Consider the following 13,274-nt stretch of genomic DNA (forward strand, 5'->3'; position numbering starts at 1 on the left):
GGTGAAATAAGAACATCTGGGTTGTAACTCTGCTACTAATTCTGTGCAAGTATATCTCATAAAATGCTGGTTTGACTCCATGTTCTTAAGGTTCCTCCACTTACTAGCATTCTAAAATAACAGAAAATAAATTGTCAGGGGAAAATAAAACAGAGAGAGAGACAGAGAGAGAGTCAGAAAATAAACATCAGAAGTGTGGGCAAAGATTTAAAATTACAGTGTTTTTTGGTTAGTAGCTAAAAACTGGAAAGAAGCTACAGGTCCAACTATAGGAGATTAGATAAAATACATGCAGGCATTAAAAATTTTGTAGCAAATCATTCAATTACATTAAAAAAACACAAAACTGGTCAAATTACTAATAGAGCATGGCCCCAATTTTGAAAAGGCATATAATATTATATAATAAATAAGAAATATATATGTAAAGGATATATACAAAATGTTAACACTGGTTATTTCTGGATTGTGAGGTAATGGGTGATTTGGGATTCCTTCATTATTCTTTTCCTTATTTTACAAATTTTCTCCAATGCACAAATATTACTTTTACAATCTGAAAGAAAAACAATGAGTAATATTGGAGAGTAAAAATACAACACAAACCTGGAAAATAAGAACCTAAAAAGGTTGCCTGAGGACCTGAGCGACAAAACACACTTCCTGTTTAATGTGTTTTAAGACAGCAAGATGACCACGACAGGCCTAAAGGCTTTTGAGATGGCCCTGGCCACAAAAATGGAATGCAGGATACATTACACAGAGACAACCACGTTACAGAAACACCACATGCTCTGACTGACAACTTGTGAAGCCGAGTGTGTATAATGCAGCAAAATACAGGCTCCCCAACAAGAAGAGTAATATGAGATGTTTGACAAGTGAAGAAGAGAACTACCAAAAGTCAAAGTCGGTAGCCAAATTAAAAAGTTGGAAACCAAGTTATTGAAGCTGACAAAAATAAGGAGAGAGCACCCATAAGACTTTAAATACATTCGTGTTAAGGAGGGGTTTTAGTAGTTCTACAAGTGTTCTATTTCTCATGCACTGCAACACAACAGACCTCTCTTTTTACATTCTATTTATTTATTGCACTTCCAAAGAATTACAAATACTTTGCCTCAAATTTTCAGTAAGATAGTAAATAATGAATAGTAAATACAACGAATAAACAGAAGAAAAGCAAATAAATAGTCTTTAAATTTTAACCGAGTGGGATGGGGTGGGGGCAGGATCATTACCTCCTGGATGCTTTTCTTACTTTCCTCCTCCGCTGCAGCCATGCTTTTACTTCAGGGGTGGATTCTGGAGTAGGCTTTGTGTGATCAATGGTGTATATATCCTTTCCTTGCTTCCAAAGCTGGTATCTGTCTGGTTGAAATTTCCTCACAAAGATATCCATAGAAATTTTCACCATGTCTTTCCTGCAAGTGCACTGAAACACAATGGCGTTGGAGTGCTTTAGATATTTTGCTGACTACATAAAGTCACACTGAGTTGTTCTCTGAGTGTGTCGTACATGAGTACTGCATAATTAAAATACTACATACTGCATAATTAAAAATAATGCTTTATATTTTCGAACATTCAGTGAGTAAAAAACTCGGTTTCTCCTGAATGGAGGTGACAATCTGTATATTCACATCTATAAATGAGAGTAAGATGTTAAAATGTATTGTACAGTTCTTGGAAACTCTATCAAGAACAACTGAAAGGAAGGAGCACATATTTGAAAGCAGACCTGCAGAGAAGGAATACCCTCCCAGCACAAGGATGCACTGCTGCACTGAATATTGTAAAAAAGAAAATCTAAGTGCTCCGGCCTGGTGCGCTGGGAAGACCCAGAGGAATCAGGTGGAGAGGGAGGTGGGAGGGGGGATCGGGATGGGGAATACGTGTAAATCTATGGCTGATTCATATCAATGTATGACAAAACCCACTGAAATGTTGTGAAGTAATTAGCCTCCAACTAATAAAAAATAAATAAATAAATAAAAATACAAGTTCTTTTTTAATGAAGAAAAAAAAAAAAAAAGAAAATCTAGGTTGGCAATGAATAAAAGTAGCTAATGAATGTGTGGTTAGAATAATTTAACCAATAGATTGATATAAATTTTCTCCAAGACCCTTATTAATCACCTTAGTGTTTATTAACAAATACACTCTCACAAAGTAACCAACAATTAGGAGCAAATAAACAGTCTCTTCTACATCATATCACATGAAACACCCAGCATCATCTCTACAATCATATCCATTAGGAAAAACAGTATTAAGGTAAGAAGTTTAAAGAAAAGATTATTTTGAACCCACTAGAACTTCCATTCTCATGAATACATAGTTAGCAGTCATTAGAAAGTTTCCTATGAAGACCTCACACAGGTTAAAGTGTGTCCAGACTAATCCTCCAGGCAGGTAGAATTCAGTGAAACAGAGGTAGTCTCAAAGATGTAACTAACATACCTTAATCATCCCTAATACACCTGGCAATAGACTGGTTTACTCAACAACAGCCTTGAAAGTAAATCTTTCAATACTTTGGGAAAACAATTATCATCTCTATGCAAATTAATTTAAAATTTCTTAATAACCTCCAGCCCAAAACTTTCTCCACAGAGTTCCAATCTTGACTTGAAAGTTCAAGAAGAAGGAAAAAACAAAACAGTTCAGGACATGGCTAATAGTCTAATATGCTGAAAAGCAACTTCTCCAACTTCCAGCAAAAATTCTATTGTTACATATTGTATGATAATCCTTTTGTTCTCCTATATTCACAATCAACATTTCCTAATCCCCCCCCTTCGCTTCGATCCCTCAAAATCCAGTCTGTCATCATCTACAATTAGCTCTTCACCTACCTGCATAAATCCTTTCACCAGGACACCTTCACTGTCAGACTCTGAAACTTAGTATAACAAAGCTAACTAATTTCCCTGCCTGCAGTCTCTCAGAACTCCAATTCATCTTCATAGCTGTCACTTTAATCTCCCTCAAATATCTCATAATCTTTCATTTCTGAGTTCAATACGGTATAGTATTCTGCTCTGCCTTTAAAATAAAGTCTAATGTTCTGAGCCTGGCATTCAAGGCCTCTTAAGCTTTATCTCCACTAGTGAGATATCCAGGTTTCTCTTCCACTGCAACTCAAATGAATATTCCTATTCAACCACTAAGCAAAGTCACCAAGAGCCTCCTTACCTCAGTACTTCTGATCCTACCACAAAGCCTTCCAGCTCACCATTCTGCCATCCAAAGCAAATTCATCCTAAACACTGAATGCAAATTGTACCAATTATCCTTCTGAATGGAGTACTATTTATCTACATCATTGCTTTCTATTATTAATTAAGTACAGGCAGACTTCATTCCATTACACTTTGCTTTATCACACTTTCCTCTAACACACTTTGCAGATAAAGTGCCTTTTACAAATTGAAGGTTTGTGGCAACTATGCATCAAGTCCATCAATTTTTCCTACAGCATTTTCCAACAGCAGCTGCTCTCTTCATATCTCTGTGTCATGTTTTGGTAATTCTCAACATTTCAAACTTTTTCATTATTAGGGTGATCTGTGATCAGTGATTATTGATGTTACTATTGCAAAAAGAATAAAACTTGCTGAAGGCTCAAATGATGGTTAACTTTGTTTTTAGCAATAGAATATTTTCTAATATATACTTTTTTCTAGACACAAAACTATTGCAGCACATAATAGACTACAATATAGTGTAAACATAACTTTTATATGCACTGGGGAACCAAATAATTTGTGTGACTCGCTTTTTGTGGGGAAAGGAACTGAAACCCCAGTCTCTGAGGCATGCCTGTAAAAAGAGAGTTTCGAGTCATTTTTAAGTCTTCCTGGCTCAGAAATACGGAAAATGAGGATCATTAGATATTTGAAGTTATTTTGCTTTAAGATGCAACCTTTCACTAAAGGAAGAAATGAAATTTAGACACACCTGCAGAAACTCTCTTATTTGAGTACAGTGTTACTAGTATTGCTTTGTGAAGAAAAGGAGTGGACAATATAGATGCTGTAAGTTGCCTTGGCATCCAAGAATTTTGTGTTACATTTTAATTTCCTATCCCTCTCTCCTGGAAGTCTTGAATTTTGTACACAAACAACAGGATCCATTGCTCAACTGATTCTCTGACTCAGTAAAAGAATTTATGTCCTAAGTTACAGAAACAGAACAAATTAACGCTTGCCAGGGTTAAGGGAAGAAATGACAGTGAGAGGGAAGCAGGTGGGTTCAGGTATACAAAGCAATGTGACGGATCCTTGCAGTGGTGGAAATATTCTGTATCATTGTCAATATCCTCTTTTCCTATATTGTACTATAGTTTTGCAAGAAATTACCAGCAGGGTAACAGGGTAAAGGATACACAGGATCTACGTGTCTTATTTTTAGTAACTGGATGTGAATCTACAATTATCTGAAAATAAAATGTTTATATGTGTGTGTGTGTGTGTGTGTGTGTGTGTGTTTAACCTTCGATTTTAAATACTCAGAAATGCAGGCATAAAATACCCAAAATAATGCAAGGGCACAATGCCAGAATCAAAAACAGCTGAAGTAAACTTTAAAAGCATACAGAAAATCTACTTTTGTCAGTAGTGACAATTAACACATTCATCTAAAGCCCTAAAGATTACATGAGAACATTGAATAGAATGTGCAATGTGACTTTACTAGCATATAAGAATGGAAGACATTAACAATCCCATTTAGGAACAAAGAAATTACAGACTACATATTGGTACAAAAAGCAATAACAGGTAATAACTCTCAAGCAAGCTATTTTGGATAAGAATTCAAAACACTAATAGAAATGGCTTTTCTTACTGTTTCTTTTAAGAGTATACCTATTGTTTATGCAATATATAATGTATGCAATGCTAAGTTCATATTTAAAGGGAGTTGTCAGGAGTCTATAAGCACAGAACTCTTCCATATCTCACTACCCTAAGACTTGTTACACAGAATCATGATTATTCGTCCCTGTCTCCCAGGAAGTCGAATTCATGCTGTTATTTATACTGAAAACCAGCAATCTAATTTCAAAATGAAAATGTTTCTAAAAATCAGCAACTTTCTAAGGCAGCAAATACTAAGCTAGTCATCTGAACTGTAGAATTGGAAATTTCATATAACCACAATACATGATTAATAAAATAAATGGCTGAGGCTTAATTAAAAAACCCAAACGAAGGTATTACTTGAACATGTATTCTGTGTGACACACAGTGTGGCTAATGGCGGGGGGGGGGGGGGGGGGGGGGGGGGGAGGGGGGGGCGGGCTATCTGATAAGGAAGACTTTGAAGGCAGGCAAACATCTGAAATTATTCTGCTTTCCAGCCTATTTATAATAGTTAAATGGTAATTAAGAAGGAACTGAGGAAAGGGACTTCCCTGGTGGCCCAGTGGCTAAGATTTCTCACTTCCAATGCAGGGGGCCCCAGACTGATCACTGGTCAGGGAACTGGATGCCACATGCCACAACTAAGAGTTTGCATGCCACAACAAAGACCCAGGGCAGCCAAATAATAAAAAATAAATATTAAACAACAAAAGAGGTACTAAGGCAAGAATTACTTAAAGTAAGATAACAAACCTAGTAAGCCACTTGATGTGGTTGTTATGGGTTAAACTCTATCTCCCCTCCACCCCCAAAAGGTATGTTGAAATTCTAACCCCAGTACATCAGAATACAGACCTACTTTGGAGACAGGATTAAGGCAGAAGTAGTTACTATGGTGTAATACGGTGTTACTGAGTAGAGTGGGCCCTTAATCTAGTAGGACTGGTGCCCTTATCAACAAAGAAGAGGCACAGACAGGGAAGAAGGCCATGTAAAGATAAAGGCACAGATTGGATTAATGCATCTACAAGGCAAGGGCACTGAGGATTAACTCTGCCATCAGGAAGAAGCCTGGGAGGGTCTCAGAGGGAGGAAAGAACTATAGGTGCCTTGATTTTGGACTTTTGGCCTCCAGAACCCTGAGGCAATAAATTTCTGTCGTTGTAAACTACCCAGTTATTGGCTCTATTACAGCAGTCCAAGGGAACTAATACAAATTTTTGGAACTAGGAAGTACAGCACTTCTATAACAAACAGCTTAAAATGTGGAGTGGCTTTGGGGAAGAGAAAAGTAGAGAGTCATCATCATAGACTATATTATATATATATCTCATATATCAGATGCTATAACATATATCATATATATATATGTGTGTGTGTTTGTGTGTGTATATATATATATAATGAAGAACAGAGTATCGCTACATGTGCTAAATGTGCTTCTGGCAAGGTCTCGGAGGTAAATGAGGAGTATGGTACTGGACACTGGAGGAAAGGTGATCCCTGTTGTGCAAAGTGGAAAAGTTGTGTTATGTTGGGTGAAAGGTAGAACTTAAAAATTACAAACTTGGAAATGTAGTTGTGATTTCCAATGAAAGTATGGAAGGTTCAGCCTTGCTTGCCTTGTCTGCTTACTGTAAGACAGGAGAAGAAAGAAAGAAACTGAGGAAGGAACTGCTAAGCAAAACGAAACCAGTTTGGAAAATTCTCAGCCTATCCACAGAGTATATTCTGGAGACTGGGCAATGCTTTGGCTGGATAGACATTTGCTAAAGGGATTAGGCACGTGAGTCATGGATCAGATCAACCATCTCAGCAGAAGCCAGGAATGGAGAAGTGATTATCCAGGAAAGGCCTGCGGAGGATACTCTTGTGTGATGGCTTGGATACCCCTGAGGTGCAAAGAAGACCAACCAAGTTTGTGAGGGCTTTAAGTTATAAGAAATAATGCCAGCCTCAACTGAAAAGGACAGAGCCAGGATGAAATGAAGGTAGAATGACTAACAGGACAACTCACAAGGAAGAGGACTGAGACAACAGTCCTCTGTAACATCTGTTACAGCAGCAAAAAAACTCTCATACAGAACATATAGAAAGATGCTGCCATATGTTTTATTTAAAATATATTAATGGAGGCCCTCCTGCAATGGAGGAGACACAGGAGATGCGGGTTCAATCTCTGCACTGGGAAGATCCTCTGGGGAGGAAATGGCAACCCATTCCAGTATTCTTTCTTTTTATTTCTTACCCTCCCTCCCCCCACTCTGGTATTCTTGCCTCAAAAATCCCATGGACAGAGGAGCCTGGTGGGCTATACAGTCCATGGGGTCGCACAGAGTCAGATACGACTGAGCAACTAAGCATGCACAATGGAAATATTCAATAAAGCAGTAAACCCATTCATGTTAAATTTTTCTGAATAACATAAACCCACGAACTATTACTATCCAATCAACAGTATGCTAGATAATACATAAAAATAACCTTATTTCTTTTAAAATTCTATATTGGATTATAATGCCTTGGAAGAGGAGAAAAAGAAAGCATGAAAACACTTTGTTGAGAAACTACAAAACCCACAAAGCAGCATACTGTGGCACTTAAAAATTGGACTCAAACTCCAGTTTCAACACTAACCAGCCATGTAACCTTGATCAAGTTATTAAACGTCTCTGTGCCTCAGCTACCTCATTTGAAAACCTTTCTCATTTGAAAAACTGAGCATAACAATGATAACTACCTCACAACGACTAAGCTTTTTGCATCTGTAAAATAGACTGTAGTCAACTACAAATTAGCACTTATCTTGCCTTGATAACCTCATGAACAGTATGAAAAGGCAAAAAGATAGGACACTGAAAGATGAACTCCCCAGGCCAGCAGGTGTCCAATATGCTACTGGAGAAGAGTGGAAAAACAATACCAAAAAGAATGAAGAGACAGAGCCAAAACGAAAACAACGCCCAGCGGTGGATATGACTGCTGATGTAAGTACAGTCTGATGCTATAAAGAGCAATATTGCATAGAAGCCTGGAATATTAGGTACATAAATCAAGGCAAATTGAAAGTGGTCAAACAGGAGACAGCAAAAGTAAACATCGACATTTTAGGAATCAGTGAACTAAAATGGACTGGAATGGGCAAATTTATCTCAGATGACCATTATATCCACTACTGTGGGAAAGAATCCCTTAGAAGAAATGGAGTAGCCCTCATAGTCAACAGAAGAGTCCAAAATGCAGTACTTGGATGCAATCTCAAAAACGACAGAATGATCTCTGTTTGCTTCCAATGCAAACCATATAATATCACAGTAATCCAAGTCTATGCCCTAAGCTGTAATGCTGAAGAAGCTGAAGTTGAATGGTTCTCATGAAGACCTACAAGACCTTATAGAACTAACACCGAAAAAAGATGTCCTTTTCATTACAGGGGACTGGAATGCATAAGTACGAAGTCAAGAGATACTTGGAATAACAGGCAAATTTGGCCTTGGAGTACAAAATAGAGCAGGGCAAAGGTTAACAGAGTTTTGCCAAGAGAATGCACTAGTCATAGCAAACACCCTCCTCCAACAACACAAGAGAAGACTCTACACATGGACATCACCAGATGGCCAAACCAAAATCAGACTGATTATACTCTTTGCAGCTGAAGATGGAGAAGCTCTATACAGTAAGCAAAGACAAGACCAGGAGCTGACTGTGGCTCAGATCATGAACTCCTTATTGCCAAATTCAGACTTAAATTGAAGAAAGTGGAGAAAACCACTAGACTATTCAGGTATGACCTAAATCAAATTCCTTACGATTATACAGTGGAAGTGACAGATTCAAGGGATTAGATCTGATTGACAGAGTGCCTGAAGAACTATGGACAGAGGTTCCTGAAATTGTACAGGAGGCAGTGATCAAGAAAAAGAAATGCAAAAAAGGCAAAATGATAGTCTGAGGAGGCCTTACAAATACCTGAGAAAAGAAGAGAAGCGAAAGGCAAGGAGAAAAGGAAATATACACCCATTTGAATGCAGAGTTCCAAAGAATAGCCAGGAGAGATAAGAAAGCCTTCCTCAGTGATCAGTGCAAAGAAATAGAGGAAAACAACAGAATGGGAATGACTAGAGATCTCTTCAAGAAAATTAGAGATACGAAGGGAACATTTCATGCAAAGATGAGCATAATAAAGGACAGAAATGGTATGGACCTAATAGAAGCAGAAGATATTAAGAAGAGGTGGCAAGAATACATAGAAGAACTATATAAAAAAGATCTTCATGACCCAGATAACCATGATGATGTGATCACTCACCTACAGCCAGACATCCTGGAATGCAAAGTCAACTGGGCCTTAGGAAGCATCACTATGAACAAAGCTAGTGGAGGTGATGGAATTCCAATTGAGCTATTTCAAATCCTAAAAGAGGATGCTGTTAAAGTGCTGCACTCAATATGCCAGCAAATTTGGAAAATTCAGCAGTGGCCACAGGACTGGAAAAGGTCACTTTTCATTCCAATCCCAAAGAAAGATAAGGCCAAAGAATGGTCAAAATACCTCACAATTTCACTCATCTCACACACTAGCAAAGTAATGCTCAAAATTCTACAAACCAGGTTTCAACAGTATGTGTACTATGAACTTCCAGATGTTCAAGCTGGATTTCAAAAAGGCAGAGGAACCAGAGATCAAATTGCCAACATCCACTGAATCATCGAAAAAGCAACAGAGTTCCAGAAAAACATCTACTTCTGCTTTATTGCCTACACCAAAGCCTTTCACAACAAACTGTGGAAAATTCTTAAAGAGATGGGAGTACCAGACCTCCTTACCTGCCTTCTGAGAAATCTGTATGCAGGTCAAGAAGCAACAGTTAGAACTGGACATGGAACAACAGACTGGTTCCAAATAGGGAAAGGAGTATGTCAAGGTTGTATATTGTCACACTGCTAATTTAACTTATATGCAGAGTATATCATAAGAAATGCTGGGCTGGATGAAACACAAGTTGGAATCAAGACTGCCAGAAGAAACATCAATAAGCTCAGATATGCAGATGACACCACCCTTACGGCAGAAAGTGAAGAAGAACTTGGGCCTCTTGATGAAAATGAAAGAGGAAAGTGAAAAAGCTGGCTTACAGCTCAACATTCAGAAAACTAAGATCATGGCATCTGGTCCCATCACTTCATGGCAAATAGATGGGGAAACAATGGAAACAATGAGAGACTTTATTTTTCTGGGCTCCAAAATCACTGCAGATGGTTGACTGCAACCATGAAATTAAAAGAAAGCTATGAAATTTAAAAAGCTTGCTCCCTGGAAGAAAAGCTATGACCAACCTAGACAGCATATTAAAAAGCAGAAACATTACTTTGCCAACAAAGGCCCGTCTAGTCAAAGCTATGGTTTTTCCAGTAGTCATGTGTGGATGTGAAAGAAAGCTGAGCACCGAAGAATTGATGCTTTTGAACTGTGGTGTTAGAGAAAGTCCCTTGGACTGCAAGGAAATCCAACCAGTCCATCCTAAAGGAAATCAATACTAAATATTCATTGGAAGGACTGATGCTGAAGCTGAAACTCCAATACTTTGGCCACCTGATATGAAGAACTGACTCACTGGAAAAGACTCTGATGCTGGGAAAGATTGAAGGCAGGAGTAGAAGGGGACGACAGGGGATGAGATGGTTGGATGGCATCACGGACTCAATGGACATGAGTTTGAGCAAGCTCCAGGAGTTGGTGATGGACAGGGATGCCTGGTGTGCTGCAGTCCATGAGGTCGCAAAGAGTTGGACACAATTGAGCGACTGAAGTGAAATGAATAGCACTGCCAACGACTGAATAGCAAAGGCATTCGCCATCTGCCTCTATGGAGACTCAACCCCATGCTGCTGTAGCTGCTGACCTTCAACAACCCCTGAGGGAATTCAGGGTAGAGTGAGGCACTCTGTGCTTCAGGGAATCTGGTGGGACAAGTCTTTTAGATAGTTGGATATTTTTAGGAACAGATTTTATGATCTCAATCTTTGCATCTCCTCATATCTATAGAAGCAATAAATCCCCTCATGACATCACATCCTCATGACTAACAAAAAACCTTTTGTAAAATGAGTGCTTCATGGTATCAACTCCCCCTTCACCAAAACCTTATATACTGACTTTCCCCCACTGCGGCTTTGGAGCAGTCTCTCACTCAGAACAATCTGAGATGCTGCCTCCTGGGCTGCAGTCCTCATTCTGCCCCAAATAACATTTAACTTGCAACTCTCAAGTTGTACATCTTTTTTTAGTCAACACTGCTACAAATGTTATACATGCCTATTGTTTTAAATAGGTTAGAAAGTGAAAGTGTTAGTCACTCAGTTGTGTCTCTTTGCAACCCTGTGGACTGTAGCCCGCCAAACAGGATAAGCATTACACAACCCGCCAAACAGGATAAGCACAGAGGTCCCTAGTGTTATCAAGAGTCAAGAGCAACTATGGACTTGTATTGGACTGAGAAACGACGTGAGAGGACGGGGCCTTGTCATGGGTGGAACCCAGTGCAGGGCACATCCAGCTTCTGGATGGCTCCTATCAGACCAACTCCTTGGCTTCCCCTCTTGGAGAAACAACAAAAACTGAAGGCTCAATAGATGCAAATATATCCTGCCAAGTAGAAATAAGGTGAGTGTAGGGGTGGAATTCATTTGATTTCTACTGTATTCCCCCAAAATAGGTATAAGAGGTCGGTGTTACATGGTTCCATGTATGTAGTTTCAAGAGACATGAGATGCTATCCACTTGTATCTCAGAGTTAAAAAGTAATTTTCTGTATATACACAGGAAAATATTCTCTTTTTTACATATAAAGTTCCAATGACTGTCAGTCACAGCATATCACAGCCCACAGAGGATAAATAATATTTAAAATTTTCACATAAATCATTAACTTCCCAACAAATATAAAAAAAGGAACCAATGCATAGGATGAAACAGATTTACTGAACTGGACAATCAAAAAAAAGAGAAGAACCAATGATGGCAAACTCTTGTTATGAATATATATGTGTCCAGTGAAGCATATATTGTAGTCTTCTATCGACACATGGTAGTCGGTGTATCTTAAAACCAGAGAGCACTGTCAGAAACTGTCTAATTGCACTGAACAATTACAAATCCCAGTCTGTACAGTCATTATGGTAACATGTGCCCATGAGGACTTGAAAACGACTCATATTTTAAAAACACAAATAGCACATCAAAACCTATTTCCTTCAAAAATTCAAATCAACAATTGGAAAAGTTAGGTTTTTATCAAAATCTAATCTCCCCCAGAAAATTAATGTTTTTGAAGGTTATTGGTTATCTTCAAGGCACAACCAAATTACTATATTAGTTTACAATATTCAGCAAAACTGTCTTACATCTTCAAACACAGAAGCTCTGAAAATATGGGACTGTGTTTCAAATGGGAAAGTGCCAAACATTCAGTGGAATCACCATTCACTTACTTTGAGAGCCCAAAAGTTTTTACATTACAACTTGCCCTTTAGAAGAACTTCATAAATAAAGAATAAAGGGAAGAGAACCAGTCTCAATTTCATTGATTTCTAACAACACACTGTCCTTAGCCATGACAATAAGAATTAAGAATGTTATTAACATAATTAGATACAACAATTCATTACTGTTTAAGTAGTAACAAAGATACTACTTAGAGTAGAATAAAGTATTAGGGATAACAACCTCTTTTTAACAAAGAAAGTGACTGATGATGATAACTAGAGTTAAAACCAATAACTAGCCTGAAATACAATTATATTCTAAACTACAAAACTACCCTTTATAGTAACAGATAATTTAATACTCAGTATGTTCACATACCTCATTGCGGGAAAAAAAAAAGCTTATCAACTCTTCACAATAATTCTGAAAAGTAGAAACAAGTACCTCATTCCCATAAGAGGACACTGAGGTCAACCAAGGTCATCTAACTAGTAAGGGAGTATACACATAGGTCTGACTACAAACATATGCTATTGTTTCTTTGCTTCCTTTTTTTTTCTTTAAACATTTACTGTCCATTTAGTGTGTCCCAAACATTATCACAGAGATGAGTGACTGAGATTGGTGTAGCCTCATATCCAAGTCTATGCTGTCAAGTAGGTAACATGGCCATGAGCACCTGAGATATGGCTAGTATGAACCAAGATGTGCTGCATGTTAAATTATACACCAGATTTCAAAGACTTAAAAAGAAAAAAAAGGATATAAGGTATGTTAATAATTTTTCACATTACATATTGAAATGTATAAATTAATCTATTTATATATAAATTAATATATATATAATTTGCATATATATTTTAGGTTAAATAAAAAGTGTATTTAAATTTTTTTTTAATTCAGGCAATTCTAAGACTACA

General features: G+C 37.8%; 1 protein-coding gene across 2 annotated transcripts in view; it reads right to left on the reverse strand.

Moving 5' to 3' along the window:
• KDM4C (lysine demethylase 4C) overlaps positions 1–13,274 on the reverse strand; it is a 393,685-nt gene that overhangs the window by 194,519 nt on the left and 185,892 nt on the right. The window contains exons 1-2 of one of the 2 annotated variants that reach the window (XM_061132708.1): positions 3,199–3,256; positions 1,242–1,435 (exon numbers count right to left, since the gene is read on the reverse strand). In XM_061132708.1, the coding sequence (XP_060988691.1) occupies positions 1,242–1,417 (176 nt within the window). In that variant the 5' untranslated portion in view covers positions 1,418–1,435; positions 3,199–3,256. Of the gene's footprint in view, positions 1–1,241; positions 1,436–3,198; positions 3,257–13,274 lie in introns of those variants that run through there. The other variant, XM_061132707.1, reaches the window with a different exon arrangement.

The sequence above is a fragment of the Dama dama genome, chromosome 29, assembly GCF_033118175.1.
Source record: "Dama dama isolate Ldn47 chromosome 29, ASM3311817v1, whole genome shotgun sequence".
NCBI classification, from domain to species: Eukaryota; Metazoa; Chordata; class Mammalia; order Artiodactyla; family Cervidae; genus Dama; species Dama dama.